At 43.8% G+C, this 17,664-nt stretch overlaps 1 protein-coding gene across 4 annotated transcripts in view; it reads left to right on the top strand.

Annotated features, from left to right (window-relative positions):
* Positions 1-17,664, top strand: part of Tdrd12 (tudor domain containing 12) — an 84,402-nt gene that overhangs the window by 35,086 nt on the left and 31,652 nt on the right. For 3 of the 4 annotated variants that reach the window (XM_021169021.2, XM_021169020.2, XM_029479942.1), the window contains exons 8-14: positions 456-550; positions 1,322-1,398; positions 4,254-4,334; positions 11,319-11,379; positions 11,713-11,820; positions 15,687-15,872; positions 17,508-17,664. In XM_021169021.2, coding sequence (XP_021024680.1) covers positions 456-550; positions 1,322-1,398; positions 4,254-4,334; positions 11,319-11,379; positions 11,713-11,820; positions 15,687-15,872; positions 17,508-17,664 — 765 coding nt within the window. The remainder of the gene's footprint in view (positions 1-455; positions 551-1,321; positions 1,399-4,253; positions 4,335-11,318; positions 11,380-11,712; positions 11,821-15,686; positions 15,873-17,507) is intronic. The other variant, XM_021169022.2, reaches the window with a different exon arrangement.

Raw genomic sequence — 17,664 nt, 5'->3', positions numbered from 1 at the left:
TGCCTCTCTGCCTCTCTGCCTCTCTGCCTCTCTGCCTCTCTGCCTCTCTGCCTCTCTGCCTCTCTGCCTCTCTGCCTCTCTGCCTCTCTGCTTCTCTGCCTCTCTGCCTCTCTGCCTCTGCCTCGCCTCCTGAGTGCTGGGATTAATGGTGTGCGCCACCACGCCCAGCTCCAAAGCAAGATTCTTTTTTTTTTTTTTTCAATGCAAGATTCTTAACTTTAATTGCTACAAGTTTAATATGAAATCTGTTTGATAATTCTTGTATTGAATCTGTATAACAGTGATTTTATTATTTTTGCCCTATTTGATTCTTAACTTTAATTGCTACAAGTTTAATATGAAATCTGTTTGATAATTCTCGTATTGAATCTGTATAACAGTGATTTTATTATTTTTGCCCTATTTTACATAACTAGTTTTTAAGGTAGCTTTTTGTCACTATCTTTATTTCACAGGTAAAGCTGTAAACTATAAGGATTCCTTGACAGACTCGCCTGAAATGATGCTTGAGAAGAAGCAGCAGAGCCTCCCCTTAAAGCACATGGACAAGGTTGTATGTTTAATGCCCACTGAGTATAAAGCTCCCATGATGGACTTACCCTGTGACTAGCAAAGTGTGTGCTTTGTATTTAGAAATCCCCAGAGTAGTTTATCTATGGAAAAATGTAGTTTGTCTGTTTGTTTGCTGGAGAGGTAACCGGCTCCTCCTTGACAAGCTTTGGTTTCAGGTGAGTAGTAACCTATCTGTAAAAGTAGCAACCTAGCTTATGCTCGCTCAGCTTTTTGCACTTGGGGACAGTCAAATAATTAATTTCAGTTCTAATGTGTCTTACAGTTCTTCTGACAAAAGATAAATGAAAGCAGTTGTAGACATTTTAAACACTCGTATGAAGTGCCAGTTGCCTGCTGTTTGCCATTTGAATCTAATGATTATGTGACAGCATAACCATCCAGCTTGGACTCTCCATGTCTGTGTGTGCATAAAAACTTCTTGAATGATTGTTGATGAAAATAATTTGCATTGTATTTTGGTTCCAAAAATTATAAATCTTGCCGGGCATGGTGGCGCACGCCTTTAATCCCAGCACTCTGGAGGCAGAGGCAGGCGGATTTCTGAGTTCGGGGCCAGCCTGGTCTACAGAGTGAGTTCCAGGACAGCCAGAACTATACAGAGAAACCCTGTCTCGAAAAACTAACTAACTAACTAACTAACTAACTAACTAACTAAATCTTAAAAGTGTGCCTTTTTCTTCTTCCTTTCCCCTTCCCCCCTACCTCTTTCTACCTTCCTCTCTCTCCCTCCTTGGTTCTGTTCTTACAGTGTATTGAATCTTCTGTGTACTGGCCAACAAAAAGAGGCATAACCATATATGCTGATCCAGATGTTCCATCAGGAAGGTATGATTTGAACATTGCATTGAAAACCTCCCTTTAAAACACTTGGATAAGGTGACTGAACCTTAGGACAGTATACAGTCTTACATAGTCATCCCTTCATATTACGGTGTGGAGTTGGGGAGGCTTAGTTCTAGAACTACTAAAAGTATCAAATTCTATATACTCAAATCCAGATTTAAAAGTGTGATGAAATTTACATAAAATCTGCTTACATTCTCAAGTATATTTTAAGTCATCTCTAAATGACTTCTAATATCTAATGCAATGTAAATACTATATAAATAGTTGTTAATATGGTATTATTTAGGGAATAATGTCAAAGAAAGAAGTCTCCACGATTAATACAGGCAGTTTGTTTTTACCAAATAATTTCCAGTCTGGTTAGTTGAGTGCATGTGGAGGCCACAAATACAAAAGGTCACATGGTCAGTAAGTATGTAGAAGGTTGATGATAGCCTAGGATCCCTGCTCCCCAACCCCACCACCCAAACAACAGGGTGGTCTGGGAAAGTCTGGCTCAAAACACTCTACTTTAAAGGAAAAAAATCTTATGTAACAACTGGTTAGCTGACAACACAGTGGACCGAAAACTGATCGTGGGTCTAGAGTCCCTTTGCTGCCTAGTTGGATACAGCTGTATCATAAGGCTCACCCCATGAACAGCACAGTGGCTGTTCAGGGTGAGTAAGCACAGGCCACAGCAAGCACAGCTTAGCAGCGTACAAAGTTGGAGAAAGTCAAGAATAGTTCTCGTATTCTCCAAAGTCTCTGACTGTGCCCCTGTCCTCGTTAAGATGCACATGGTAACATCAAAGAAACCACAGGAGAGCTGTCTCAAGCTCTCTGTGGAGCTGCAGTGCCAGCTCTTTCCAGGACTGTGGGGAGTGGCTGCATGGCTGGTGTACATGTGCTCAGCCTGGGGCTGTCCTTAGTCTCCAGCATCAGTAGAGAAGTTACACATACACTCAGCATTCCAGGTACTCTTCTCCAGGTCCGTCAGGCTAGACTGGGAGTTCTGGGGAAAATTGCTGTGTGCTTTGTTTAGGTCACTTAGGGAACAAATCAGCAGCAGGAATAAGATGGTGGAGATTCCCCCTTTACACGGATCACAGGCTCACATTTCCTCTGAGTTCAGTGATGGATTTTCTTCTGGAATTTAGGACACATTGCTGATAGGGTTAGAATTACTGACATTGAATATGGTCTTGGAGCAGGACTAGAAGAAAACAGAGAGACAGAAAAACAACTAGAATTCCTCAGACTGAAGAAGGGCCCTGCCTCTCATTTCTTTGATATGCCAGAGGGGTCTTGATTAGGAGTTTTGATACATTTGCTGTGCAGTTCAGCATCTAGGCTATCCTCAGCCTGATAGAGGAAGGGCCTTGAAAGTCCTGTTTCCAGAGCTCAGTTGCTTTGGTACTCAGTTTCTAATTGTAGAAGTAAACCAGTTTCAGTAGCAGAGAGGCTATGGCCAGCACAGCATGGATTCATAGTCAGTGCTGAGCCCTGTTCTCACAGAAGCGTGTCTAGGTAGGCTAAGTGCTTCCTTACCACTACTTTTTACAAACTCCCCAGAAAATTGTTATCTTTGTGGGTTCAACAATTTGGATAAAATTTGCCGCCCAGTCCCAGCCTTGTTTTGAAGCAGTGAGTAGGATTTGTTCTTCTGTCACATATTCCTCCAAGGATGGTTTAGGGAGACTGCAGAAATATAAACAGGAAAGTATGTTGTCAGTTCAAGTCTAACTGCTTTAAACAGGATAAAACAACGTAAAAGAGAGTGCCATGTCAAATTTAAATGAAACATTTAAACTCTCAGTAGCAAGAGATGCTAGCCAAGAGACAGTGCAGTTGGGGTAAGTATTACAACTCTGAGGCTCCCAGAGAGCCTTGGGATGCTAGCTCAGGAGGAGCAGGAGGACCCGTTTTCTGTCTCCATCAGGTCTCTAGAATAGCAGGTCTTAAAGCCAGGAATCTCTGAAGCTACAGATCAGGAAGACGGAGTGGCTGAAATCTGAAGTAGTGGGTTTTGGAAGCAGAAAGCAGCTTCAGGGAAGACCTTGCTTCCACAGCCCTGCAGAGGGCAGTGAGTGTTAGAGGCTGCGGCAGGAATGAGTCCCGAGGGCTGGTAGCTCAGGGTTGCAGCCTTACTCAGTCTGTACCTGGCTAGTCTTGAAGACAGACTGATGAGCGAGCCAGCTGGGAACAGGGGTGCCTGGGGCTAGGCTGTGGGGTCTTCTCCTCTTCTTCTGTAAGATCCTAAGCAGCTCTGACTTTGAAGCCCCAGCACACTGAATTTATATAACTACCTCTTGCTCCTGATTGGTTGGATGTGAGGAGATGAGAAATAGGACCACCAGGAAAGAGATGTAGACCTGGTGGAGGGAGAAGACAGGTTCCCAGGCGGCTGCCTTTGCAGGAATAGGGAACTAGTAAGGAAACTCCTGGTCGTTCCTGGCTACTACAGCAGTCCTTGGAGGCTGCCTGCTGCTTTCTGGCTTCTTCCTTCCACCAGGGATTTCACTCTGTTTGAGTTTAGGAGCTTTTTGTTTTGTTTTGTTAGGTTTTGTGGGTTTTTGGTTTTGTTGTTGTTTGTTTTATTTTGTTTTTGTTACTGTTGTTGTTTGGTTTCTGTTTTTATTTCTTTAGCAGCTACTCCTGCTAAAGGGGTGGGCAGGGCACACAGACAAGGACAGGACCCCGACCCCCAACAATTTTTCTGTGTCTTGCAGTGGAGGCATGTGGTTTTCTCAGCAGCAGGGTCTTATGATCTAGGTTCTAGTGGGCAACCAATAGCATTGGGGATTGCCTGTATTAACTTGTGAATAAATCTCTTAATGTGTTTTGGTTTCCAGTGGGTCTAGCCAGAAGCCGAATGAGAAGCCACGGCGGTTGACTGAAAAGAAAGACTGTGACGAGAAGAACGGCTGTGTAAAGTAAGGCTGGGTTTTTTGTTTGGGCTGAATTAGTTCGTTTGCTTGGTTTTTCTTTTCCCTGACTTGAATTGTTTATTGAAATAATTGTATAAAATGATAAGCACAAATTTACCTTTAATGTTGTTGACTTCAAACCTCCATTCCCATAAAACAGTAAATATTCAGGAAGTCCCCTGTAGGTTTGTAAACTCTGCCAGGGTGGTCAGGTTAAATCCCCATCATTCTTGTGGAAGGGATCATCCTTGCCGGATTCCTGCAGGGAGGTGGGCAGGGTTTAAACAGTGCTAGCTACAGTCTTATCCATCTTACCGCTATTCATTTTGATGGGTGGTGCTTGCTTTCCTTCCCAGTTTGCTGATGTTAAATGGGTCCACCTCCTCCTCTCCCACAGCAAAGTAATGTTATTTTATTCTTGTTTAATTCACAAACTGGTTCATACCCATGCTCTGATTTTTGGGAGGCAGAGACAGGCGGATTTCTGAGTTTGAGGCCAGCGTGGTCTACAGAGTGAGTTCCAGGACAGCCAGGGCTACACAGAGAAACCCTGTCACGAAAAACAAAAAACAAAAAAAAAAAAACACAAAAAAACAACAAAAAATTATTTATTCTATGTATGTGAGTACACTGTTGCTCTCTTAAGACACACCAGAAGAGGACATCAGATACCATTACAGATGTTTGTGAGCCTCCATGTGGTTACTGGGAATTGAACTCAGGACCAGTGGAAGAGCAGTTAGTGCTCTTGACCACTGAGCCATCTCTCCAGCCCCTCTGAATTTTTTTATACTAGATGCTACCAGCTTAAATAGTTACATCTTGGTAACTGACTGCTCTGTAGTTACCAGACTCACAGCTTACAATAGTTTGTGTCTGTGCTGTCTCACTGTTCTTTATCACTGTGAGGTTGCTTAGCCAGCTTCCAGAAACACCCTATGTCCTGTATGGCCTCTGACTAGTACAAGCCTCTCAGTGTACAGGAGTCAAGAATGTTGAAGGCTCGTGTGGGGCTCACCGTGAGCCTCGTGATTAATACTTCTAATGTTGGCATCCCCTCCCAGAGAAACTCTCCTGTTTAGTGGTTAACATTTTTGCTAATATACGTGATTATTTTCTTTGGAACAAAGAATTTTTTTATTATAATTTAGTTTGAACTTATAATTGAGTGAATCCTGACAAACTCTATTATTTTCATGTCTCATAAAGCCTTGTCTTACCTCCTGTCTTGCTAAGTGCTCCTTGCTTGGTCCCAACTGAAGGAAAAAGATACAACAGTTGTTTGTTATCTGCTGTACATTCCAGGGAGCTGAAGAAAATCCGTGTCCTAGATATAGTATTTCTATTGTGTGGCCAAAAGCAAGCTGGGAAGGAAAGGTTTGGTTTATTTGGGTTCCTACACTTCCACATTCTAGTCCATCATTGAAAGAAGTCAGGACAGAAACTTAAAACAGGCTGCTGCCTGGATGCAGGAGCTGATGCAGAAAACTGAGGAGGGGTACTGCTTAGTGGCTTGCTCACCATAGATTGGTCATAGACTGCTTTCTTATAGAACCCAGGACCACCAACCTAGGGGTGGCATCACCCAAAATGGGTTAGTCCTCCCCCATCAATCACTGATTAAGAAAATGCCCTATAGCCAGATCTTATGGAGACATTTTTCTCAACTGAGATTCCCTCCTTTTTGATAAATCTTGCTCGTGTCAAGCTGACATAAAGCTATCCAGCACAGGCAATAAGGCACTGAGTACCAGTGACATCAGTGACACCTTACCATGCTACTCCAAGGCTGTTAAACCAGATCCCTAGAATCCTGGACTCTATCTATAGTAATCACCCTGTAGCCTATGCCAGGAAAGGAAACTACCAGAAGACTTTCAAAGATTATTTCAAAACCATTGACCTAAAACCCAACTGAAAAAGGGACTATTCATGAAAAATAGTAGCTCTTGAATCCATAAGCCCTGTGAGGATGACTTGAAACAGAGCGTGTGGCAGGTAAGATGGCTCACTGGGTAAAGGTGCTTAACACCAAACCTAATCATGAGTTCAATCCCAGCTCCTATATGGATGGAAAAACTGACTACCTCAAGTAGTTCTTTGACTTCCACACCTGCATGGACGTACACACACAAAAATCATACTTGTAGAGGTTTTGTTTGTTTGGCTTGGTTTTATGTTTTGGGGACAGAATAGCTGTATATAGCTCTGGCTATCCTGGAACTCACTCTGTAGACCAGGCTGACCTGGAACTCACAGAGATCCCCTTGTCTCTGCATCCTGAGTGCTGGGATTAAAGGCATGCACCACCACTCCCCTGCTACATGTATATTTTTAAAGGCTTAGGACTGGTGAGATGTTTCAGCAAACAGAGTTTCTTGCTGCCAGTCTGAGTTGGGTCCCTAAGACCCACATGGTAGAAGGAGAAAAGCAACTTCTACCAACTGTCTACTAAATTATACCTGTATACTTACATGTATGCACATGCACATAAATGTTTTTAAAAGTTATGAAATGTTTTTTAACACACAAAATGGGTTGGGGAAATGGCTGAGCAATAAAGCAATTACCATGCAAGCGAGAGTGTAGAAACTTGGATTCTCAGAACCCATGTAAATGCTGAATGGACATGGTAGTGCTCCTTTAATTCCAGCCTCAAAAGATGGAAATATGGAGTTCCTGGTGCAAGCTGGCTTTGTGACTACCTCAATTGGTGAGCTGTGGGTTTGGCTGAGAGATCATGCCTCAAAGACAATTCCTGTTACCAACCTCAGCCTCCCCACAAATTCAAACACACACATACATATACACACATACATACCACACATAAACATAAAGAAAAAAACCAGATAAATCTCAAATTACAAAACACAAAGGGAGCCAGGCGTGGTGGCACACGCCTTTAATCCCGGCACTCTAGAGGCAGAGGCAGGCGGATTTCTGAGTTCCAGGTCAGCCTGGTCTACAAAGTGAGTTCCAGGACAGCCAGGGCTACACAGAGAAACCCTGTCTCGAAAAAACAAAAAACAAAAAAACCCCACCCACCCCAAAAAAAAAACAAAAACAAAAAAACCACAATGGGAATGGTGATTAGCAGAGAGGAAATTTACATAGCCTTCAACATGCCTAACCCATACCAAAGTTAGAATGTGATTTCAGTATAAGACACTGCTCAGGGATCCTACCTACTAATAGCAAAACTACAAAGCAGACCATCTAGTCTTGGCATGCAACTGTGAGGTCACCAGATCATAGCCATTCTCCATGTACTCCCCAGGGCTCATCTAAACAGTACGAATGAAGAGGGAGAAACCACAGTGTCCCCCAACCCTATTTCCTCCCAAATGATCTAAGAAGAGGTACTAAAGGAAAAAAGAGTTAGGCAATGATATGACCAAGAAGAAAGATTTGAAATGGCCCTGAAGCACTCTGATTGAGCCAACCATAGTGAATGATATTACCAATCAAGCAGCTGTGTAATTTAAGAAAGGTGGCCACAGTTAGCAAGAGGAGCTTTATGAGCAGTTATCCAAATGGAGTGAGCCAAGAAGCCCTACCAACAGATTGCCAGAGCTTCCGCTCAAACTGAGAGTTGCATTTCAAAGAAGAAAAGTACAGGGTGCCATCCAATTCTCAGCAAATCTCTGGCAGAGCTTTGAACCACACGTGCTCAAGAAGCTGCCAGCTGTCAGTGAAAATCCTGAAAGAGTAAGAGATACTGCCTCCATCAACCAGACTCGCCTTTGAAAAGAGGAAGAACTAGGGCAAAAGATATTTCCAGAAGACACTACTCCTAGGACATGAAGTCCTCTGTATAGAAGCCATAAAACACCCCAAGAGGTGCCAAACAACACAACTGAGCTGCTTGCTGCATCAGGTTCTTGGAGCTTGAGATGATGTACAAGGTCTTCGAGAATATATCCACAAGGAGTCAGCCTTCATCAAGGGAATGCAGCAAGTAGCACTTTCATGGCTTCTGCTTTAGTTCATGCCTCCAGGTTCCTACCTTGCTTTCCCTCAAAGACTATGACATGGGTTGTGTAAGCCAAATAAAAATAAGCCCTTTCCTTTCCAAGTTGCTTTTGGTTAGTGTTTTATCACAGTGGTAGTAACCCAAGTTACCATCCCCCATAACCAGAAAAGGAGTACCTAGGATCAGCATCACTGTCTGAAGGCTTGTGGAGCTATGCGCACTGTTTCTGGTTAGAGTAATGAAGGAAGACTAAAAGATGCCTTTTCCTACAAGATTCCTGCCTTTGAGGGACCCAGCCAGCCTTCTCAGTTGGAGGTCATGGCTTCATTTCCTGTTTGTCATGCTAATGTTCAGCCAGATGTGTTTCTTAGACCCATGCCCTTCACATCACTCCATCACCCAATAGTAGGCCATCATACCCATTCTGAACTGCATGCCACCCGTTCTTTTGTTGTGGGTGATAGAAGTATGTGGGATCCATAGGCAGAGTAGAGATCCATACAGCAGTGTTGTATGCCACTCACTATTCCTGGGGAGGCATGGACCAATAACCGTTTACTTCAGCCAGGAAACCAACAACAGACATAATATAGATAAAAACAAAATCCAACTTTTACAACCTGGTGAGTTGAATGGGGTCTCCTGTCTGAGCTGAAATGACTCAAGACAACCAAATCACGCAAAGCCCATCCCAGCATTGCTAACAGTTCCTAAACCCTGGAAACCTGGATCCCACTACAAAACCTGCAGGTAGCTCGACAGGTTAGAGAGCGTCTCAGCAATCCATACAACTTACATATGCTTGAGGAGGGGAGCGTAGTGTATCTGACAACTTTGGGGGATTTCTGAAGCCTTTGAGTTGTTTACTTTCTGAATTTAAGGAGTGTTCCTGAAAGATGGAGTATTTCTGCTTCCCAGAAAACTCCCTTTGGTTTCCTCTGCCTATAAAAGTTTTGTGTCCTGGAGCTTCCTTCCTACTGTTTCAACTCCTCTGTGTCTTCTTTCAACTGCCTGTGTCTTCTGCGTTCCTCCAAAATGAAGGTTTTAGTCTGTGAGGAGCTGCAACATAGCAGACAGATCTCTTTAGGGGTTTTAGGTGTTGAGTTGAGAGCCTACTCTGTTCCTCGGGGGGCCTCTGAAGAGACCAAGAGCTTCATGTTGGGCCTAGAGTATAGTTAAAGCTTCTTACCACCTTCATCAGCCAACCTGGGGATATGGGAGGTGAGATTCCACAGAGGCTTGTTGGTAGTGGCTGATTTTGAAAATCTGTAGCATTATTTTGAAAAAAGATTTTAACACTGAGACTAGATGTACTGGGGACTACTTTGATAATAGGTTAAAATATCTGGTATGGGTGTAGGAGAGTGGATGGCTTGCCTTTCAGTGAGTAAGACAGCGTGAGAGATCACATACCTGCTGTACTGGTGTGCCTCTAGCCAACAGGAGAGTATTACCCACATTTAGGGTTTCTCTACCATCAGTTGCAGTGCAATATGCTGATTGCATCATAATGCCTTCTAGGCACACCAGGGTTGTGCTTTATTAATGTCCTAGGATTTTCTCAAACCAATCAAGTTGGAAGTTAAGATGAACCGTGGTGTCATGTCCCTTTTCATATATGTGACTTCTTCTGAGAGACTCCCTCAAACCAGCAACGCTGCCTGGCAGAATCAGAGACAGATGAGCTATCTGGAAGGGATGCTCTCTAACCTGTCGAGCTGCCTGCAGGTTTTGTAGTGGGATCCAGGTTTCCAGGGTTTAGGAACTGTTAGCAATGTTGGGATGGGCTTTGCGTGCTTTGGTTATCTTGAGTCATTTCAGCTCAGACAAGAGACCCCATTCAACTCACCAGGGTGTAAATTGTTCAGTTTTCTTAATGGCACTAATCGTGTTGGGATGTATTGTTGCTAGTCTTGATGCTGCATTTCTGTTCTTTTTGTCTTCCTAAGGGCAGAGGCTTTTCTCACTGCTGTATTCTAGGGCCTAGTGAGCCAACCAGGGTTCTTTAGTGTATAGACTCCACTCTGCTGCAGCCCAACTGCGTCTGAGCAGCGTTCCATTGCACATTTCATTTACTCATCGGCTGAGAGAGAGGAAGGTCTTGTAGCTTTTGCATTAAAAAAAATTGAGTCAAGCAGTGTTGGTGCATGCCTTTAATCTCAGCATTCAGGAGGCAGAGGCAGGCAGATCTCTGTGAGTTTGAAGCTAGCCTGGTCTGCTTACCAAGTTCCAGGCCAGCCAGGGATGCATAGAGAAACCCTGTCCTGAAAACAAAACAAAACAAAACAATACCCCAAACAACCAAACAAACAACCGAAAAAACAAAAACAACAATCACACACACATAAAAAAAAGTCTGTAGGCATGAATGGGGTTTCAGGAAAGAATGTGGTTCACTATGTGACCACCACACTTCTCAGAGAATAGTGTGACTTCTCTGCTGCTCTCACCAGTCCTTACCCATATTGAGGAGTGAGTGGGTCTGGGTATAAAGAAAAGCACTTTCAAATTACTTCTTTTTTGCATTAGCAGAGTACAAGTCCTCATCTTGTATTTTCCGACTACAAAATAAATCTGATAATTAGACCAGTGGTTTTGACTTTAGCTGCCCCCCCCCTTTGTTTTTTCGAGACAGGGTTTCTCTGTGTAGCCCTGGCTGTCCTGGAACTCACTTTGTAGACCAGGCTGGCCTCGAACTCAGAAATCCACCTGCCTCTGCCTCCCGAGTGCTGGGATTAAAGGCGTGCACCACCACCGCCCGACAGCTGGGCCCCTTTTTAAACACTGTGTAGGACATTGGTTATAGGGGTAGCAGCCCATATGCCAGCCCAGGTTTTGAATGGGATACAGGAAACTGGTGTGACCCCCATTGTCCTTGCATGGTAGTAAAGCTAGCAAGACAGAGCACAGTGTTTTCCAACTGTGTCTCCCTTCACAGGGGAAGAGTTAAGCAGGATTGCCCTGGGAGAAATGTTAACTACTTACTTCTTCCAGTTGTCCTTTAAACTGTTTTACAGATTACTGCAGTTTCTAAATCCTGATCCTTTGAGAGCTGATGGGACCTCTGACCTGCACCAGGTATTACAGACTCTAAGAATAGAAGATGAAAGCAGAGAAACCCCTAGTGGTATTAACACTCCTTTCTCCCTTCAGGCTGCCTTAGGTGGGTTTTCCCCAAGTCATGGCTTTTGGAGAATGTAGAGAGCCACTGCTGTAGTGCCTGTGTTTTATTAGGGGAACAAATGATCTTTAATTTGGGTGGTTGTGTATGTTTTCCAGTAAGCATGTATTCCTAGGTGTTTACACTATGATCTACAAGAAAACACCGTTTTCTTCTTGGTAAAGTCCTTAATACTCTTCTGCCTACTGAAGGAAGGCCTGGCTGTTGTTGTCTAATGTCTTGCTGGTTAGTTGCAGAAGGTGAAGCTGGGCACACTGCAGCCTGGGGTGGTGCTCCGGAACAGGATCGAGCCCTGCCTAACCCTGGAGAAATCACCTCTGTCGGCGGACCTGAAGAAGGTGAACATGTTCTTAAAGCCAGACTCCTGAGAACATGCCAGCCCTTTCCAACACAGAGTGTTGCTTTGTTTTGCTTTGTCTGTTCTGTTCTAAGAGTGACAGGGATGGAATCCAGGGCTTTGCACATCCTGGGCATGCATTCATCACTGAACCATACCCCAATCCCATAGGAGGATTTTAAATAAACACTTCTAAGGCTACATTGCAGAATTCTTTTTTTTTTTTTTTAAAGATTTATTTATTATATATAAGTACACTGTAGCTGTCTTCAGACACTCCAGAAGAGGGCGCCAGATCTAGTTGCGGATGGTTGTGAGCCACCATGTGGTTGCTGGGATTTGAACTCTGGACCTTCGGAAGAGCAGTCGGGTGCTCTTACCCACTGAGCCATCTCACCAGCCCCTGAAATTGCTTCTGAAATTCTCTTAAAATATTTTGTGATTTATTTCTCATGTATTTGAAACTTCCCAGAAGATTAATTTTTTTTATAGAAAAGCCCATTGTGCAACAGTTGATCCTGTTCTGAAGTAAGTTTTCTTTTTTCTTTCCTTCCTTTCCTTTCTCTCTCTCTCTCTCTCTCTCTCTCTCTCTCTCTCTCTCTCTCTCTCTCTCTCTCTCCACAATTTCTCTGTGTAGTCCTGACTGTTCTGGAACTCACTGTATACCAGGCTGGCCTTGAACTCAGAACTGCCAGCTTCTGTCTGCATCCTGAGTAATGGGACTAAAGGTGTGTGCCACCACCACCCAGCTTTTCTGAAGAAAATTTTCAGATGGGCTTTGGAGGGAGGTTAGAACACATTTCTAGGACTGTTGTGACAGTTGTTTGTTTGCCCGTCCTTTTCAAAAATTCCACTACAACCTAGAGACTGTCTTTTGGTAAATCAGTTGTACATACTTATGTCTCCTTCCTGATTTTGAAGAAAAAGCTAAGATTTGTTTTTGTATAATAGAAACTCAAACCACAAGAGTGAACAGAATGAGAGGAGGTTGTGAGGCCTTAAGTAGGGAAGAGATTTTACAGCGTGTAAGAAGGCAGGAAACAGCCAACATCTGCTTGTTGATTGATTTTTGTTGTTGTCATTTTGGGTTTGTTTCCTGGGACAGGGTTTCTCTGTGTCCTGGAACTCACTCTGTAGACCAGGCTGGTCTTGAACTCACAGAGATCCTCCAGCCTTTGTCTCCAAAAATCTGGAATTAGAAGCTTTTTTGTTTGTTTGTGTTTGTTTGTTCTTTTTGGGTTGGGGGGGAGTTAGTGGGGTTCAAGTCTATTTCTTGAATGTGCCCTACCAGTGTGTATTATTCTAAGTGGGAGATAACTAGAGTCACTTTCTGGAGAGAGTTTCATACCGTTTAAAACTGTCCCAGTCAAAATTGCCTGCCTGCCAGCCTGTCTTCCTGCAGTGTTAGGATTCGTGATGACAGGATTTGCCTCATCATCTGATCTGCTTGTCAGGACAGTGTCTCTCTTCAGTGTGAACCAACTGCTGACTGTAGACATTCTGACGACAACCCTTCACCTAAGAAAGGAGAAACCAAAGCAAACTCTGTGCAGGGAGTAGAGACTGCGAGAAAGTAGGTATCAATGGGTGCAAATCTATGGGCCTGCACTCCCAGCGACTCGGGAGGCTGGAACACAGGATTCCTTGAGCTCAGGACTTTGGAGTCGGCATGGGCAGCATAATGAGACTTGATTTCTAACAAAGAAACTATTCCCAGAGATACAAGAAGATATTGCATCCATTTAACAGCAACAAGGTTTTTTTGTTTGTGTTTCTGCTTTTGGGTGCAGGGACTTCCTTTCAGCTGGACCAGGATCTTGCCATAATTGAACATAGTGACAAACACAAAGGGAGAGGAGGAACCCTTGCTTGCTGGCTGTGTCCCTAGCTGTTACTCACTCACTGATGTTCTTCAGGTCTCAAGCAAGGAAGCAGCTGTGCTGTGACCACATCTCCAAATCTACAGGAAGGCTGATGTTGAAGGCATCAAGGGAAGGGGTACTGTTCATAAGGGAATGCTCCATGAATATTACCACAGCAATCCACTTGGCATGCTATTGGCATTGTTGTAAACAAGCATGGTTCATGTCAAGAGAATCAGTATGTGTCTTGATTGAACATACATTCTAGAGAGCTGACTGAAACATGTACAGGAAAATAAGGGGCAAAGGAAGCCAGAGATGAGTGCATCTGGGTTCAGCTGGGGCTCCTGCCTACACCAGCCAGAGAAGTACTTTGTAAGAGCTAACAGAAGAGCTGAGCTGCTGGATCTGTTCCCTGTGGATTCATGGCCTAATGTACAAGAAGAAAAGGACCAGACCTAGACTTTAAACGGGGAACTGATGTAGTTTATACCTGCAATCGCAGTTCTTGGGAGGTTAGAAGCAGGAAGAACAATTCATGGACAGTTAGAGTTATATGAAACCCTCTCAACACACACAAAGTTGAAGGACAGGAACATTGAGAAACCAAAGAGAAAGAAGTAACAAAAGCATCTTGATAAGCAGCAGGTGTGAGGTATGAAGATCAAGTGAATGGAGAGAACAAAGATGAAAGAATATAAAGTCTTGAGTTTAACTTAAGGTCTGAAAAATCAGATGGCTAGATAAAAGGAGGTTCTCCGAGGAGGGACAGTGAACATTTTGTGGACCCAAGTGACATGAATTCCCATGTTGACAGTCCCTAACTAGCACAAATGGACAGACTTTAGATAAGCACATGGCTTTGACCTGTCTGAACTCAGATACAGAGGTCATGAAAGTTGCTATGGAAGAAATAATCCCACCAGAGGTCAGGTTCAGAATGACCTCAGACTTGTACCCAGTTGCTGTAGGGTTCTTGGACTTGAGCATTTGGTCATTCCAGCCCTACAAACAGGTCTATACTTGGGTTCTCAGTGAACTGTGTGGGGAGAAATAGGTTTTCAGGTTTTTAAAATCTCAAGAAAATGTACTTCCTCTATCCCATGTCCAAAAACTACTGAAGTCTCTTTTCCACAAGAGTGTCAAGAAAGAAGATCAGTGAGCTGCAGGCAGAGGAACAAGCTGCGACGACATGGCCCCTCAGCTCAGCTGGAAGCTCAGGGCTTTGGGAAGGAGGGTAGCATAGAAAATTCAGTATCTTTTTGGGAAATTGTACTTTTGGTCGCAGACTTCTGAAACATTCTGGTTTTAGTGATAGGTGAAGAGAATAATATGCCAATAAAAGCATGTGTTTTTAAAAGATTAAGGTAGGTAAGGTGGCTTGTGTCTATAATCCCAGCACCTGTGGAAGCTGTGGCAAGAGGATGAAGAGTTTGGGGCTGGCTCTACAGTCTAGAGCACTTGTTGCTCTTGCAGAAGACCCAGTTTGGGTTGCAGCACCCACATGGTGGCTCAGAATTGTCCAATTCCAGTGGATCTTGTGACCCTCTTCTGACATGAACATGGTGCACAAGCAACACATGCAGCCGGAACACCCATTCATATGGGAAAAAAGGTCTGGGGCTAGCCTGGCAAGATCCTGTCTCAAAAATCAAATGAGGAATAGTTTTACAAATGAGGCAGATGGGCTGACAGATTATTGAGGGACTAGGAGACAAAGCCTTGTTACAGTATGCTTTAGTCATCTGGTTGGGGCTGGCTACTCAGTAGACCTTTTAATAGGTTCAGAGAACCAATAGTTTTAAAATAGGGACTTGATACTTGGGAAGAAGCATCCATGCAAACAGAATTCATATTAGGTCTTGGGAGAATACCAGAATAAGCCATGTGTGTCCTACTGGTGACAGTGAGGTGCATGGAGCTCTGAGATGGAAGGTTTTCTCTGTCATTTATGTCTTTCTTTTCTCCTCTTCCCCCCCCCCCCACCCCACCATCTTCTCTGTAGGCTCTTCAAAGAAACAAGTTCCCAGGACCCAGCCACACCGCATCTTACTCCTGGCCTCCTATTGCACGTGGCTGTGATATGGTTGTCATTTCTCACTGTGGGAATGACCCCTTGTTGTACCTGCCACCGCTGCTTACGATTTTGCAGATGGGGGGCTGCTACAAGTCATTACCAAGTAGAAATGGAGTAAGTTGGAGATCATTTTTGAAATGGATTAAATGTTTGTTTTCAAATGACACATCCATGTTTGTTTGGTTAAAAAAAAAAGATTATATTACTCAAAATTTCCCAAACCAATAAAATAGAAGCTGAATTATCAGCCTGGCTTGGTGGCACAGGCCTGTTTTTCCAATATCTGAGGCATAGGATTACAAGTTTGAGGCCAGCCTGAGCTACATAGTGGATTTGAGGTTAGCCTGGGATACACATTAAGACTGTATTTGAACAGATAAATCTGAATTATTAAAAGTAGCCTTTGCTTTCTTAGTATTATTTGTGTCACAAAGTCCCTGGTGACTCTTCTGTGGCCCATCCATGGGCCCCAGCTGGACCCTCGAGTCGTGGCTTTTAGAGTTGAATACAGAGTCTGTAAAATGATCTCAGCATAATTCATAGAATTGTCACCGCAGCCGCATGAGATGGTCAGGCCATATCTTGTGACTGTGTCACATGAGAACATTGGTGCATGGGGGGCTGCTGGCTTAACTGACCAGTGGTGAGTATGTGATTAGAAGTTCCTTTTCTGTTGTAATTCTCCATGCTGTGATTGGTAGCACACCACAATGTTTAGTAATCTTTCCCCATGGTTATGAAAGGAGCGAAATGGGACATAAGGACAAACTGGTGGTGGGTAGTGCTTCACTGGGTTTTGGCTATCTAGAGAACAGTTGTTATAAAATGTTCATCCCAGAACGTGGCACAAAAGATGCAGTACAGAAGGACCCACCATGCACCATAAAGCACGTGTGACAAGGATGCGTGCTCAGAGTTTAAGCATACTGGGTTTTGTGTTTTTGTTGTTTGTTTTTCCTAATCCTACCATGCATGCAGTATGATGATTTATCTTTGAAATTTATACTGGCTATGCATTGACTATGTATTTACACTCCTAAATTAGGTTAGCAAGTACCTGAGCCCAGCTGATAGTGGGAGTGCCATTTTGTGCTGAGGCAGGGCCCCAGCTGTGACATCTAGCCCTTACTTCTGTGTCTCCTGTTTTCTCCTTGCCTCCCTTCATGGGCAGCCTGCTTTCAGGCCTGTGGAGAAGTTGGCACTTGGCTGGACCTTCCTAGAGGAAGGAGGAGACTAGGCTCATCTCAGTATGAAACATAATGCCCATTAAGTGTTGGCAGGCAGGCCACCTGGGGAGTCTGTGGGCTGATGGAGAGCTGAGCTCAGAAGGCACTCTCCTAGGGAAGAGGCGATGGCTCTTTCAAGCCATTCATCCATCCTAGTGCTTAGGAGCAGGAAATGGAGCCAAGCTTCTGGGTTCTTAGTTTCTTGCTGATGTATTAGCTGTGCAGCCTTGAGGAGTGACTTCACCTCTGTTCCTCAGACTCTTACCCTGTGGAATGAAGAATAATTGGCCCTACCTGTAAGAGTATATTAAGGTTTAAAAGACTTAGGGAGTGTGTTAGCTCAGCTTAAGAACTAGTTCAGTGTTTGTAAACCCACTCTAGTGAAATGATAGCTCTGCTCATCTGTATGATGACAATAGCTAAAGGCTTAGTCTGTGCCAGGAGATGGTCTGGATGTTTCACATATACTGTGTTTGATTCCTAACAACTGTCCAAAATCATTTGAATCTGTTTGTCTTTGCAGCCTCTTGCAGTCATCGTGTGTCCTGGGTGGAAAAAGGCTCAGTTTATTTTTGAGTTATTGGGAGACTATAGCATGTCCTCCAGGCCTCTTCATCCTGTGTTATTAACAATTGGACTTCACAAAGATGAAGCCAAAAATATGAAGCTTCCAAGGGGGT

This window comes from Mus caroli, chromosome 7, assembly GCF_900094665.2.
Source record: "Mus caroli chromosome 7, CAROLI_EIJ_v1.1, whole genome shotgun sequence".
Taxonomy (NCBI): Eukaryota; Metazoa; Chordata; class Mammalia; order Rodentia; family Muridae; genus Mus; species Mus caroli.
This window is presented reverse-complemented; position numbering and strand designations above follow the sequence as displayed.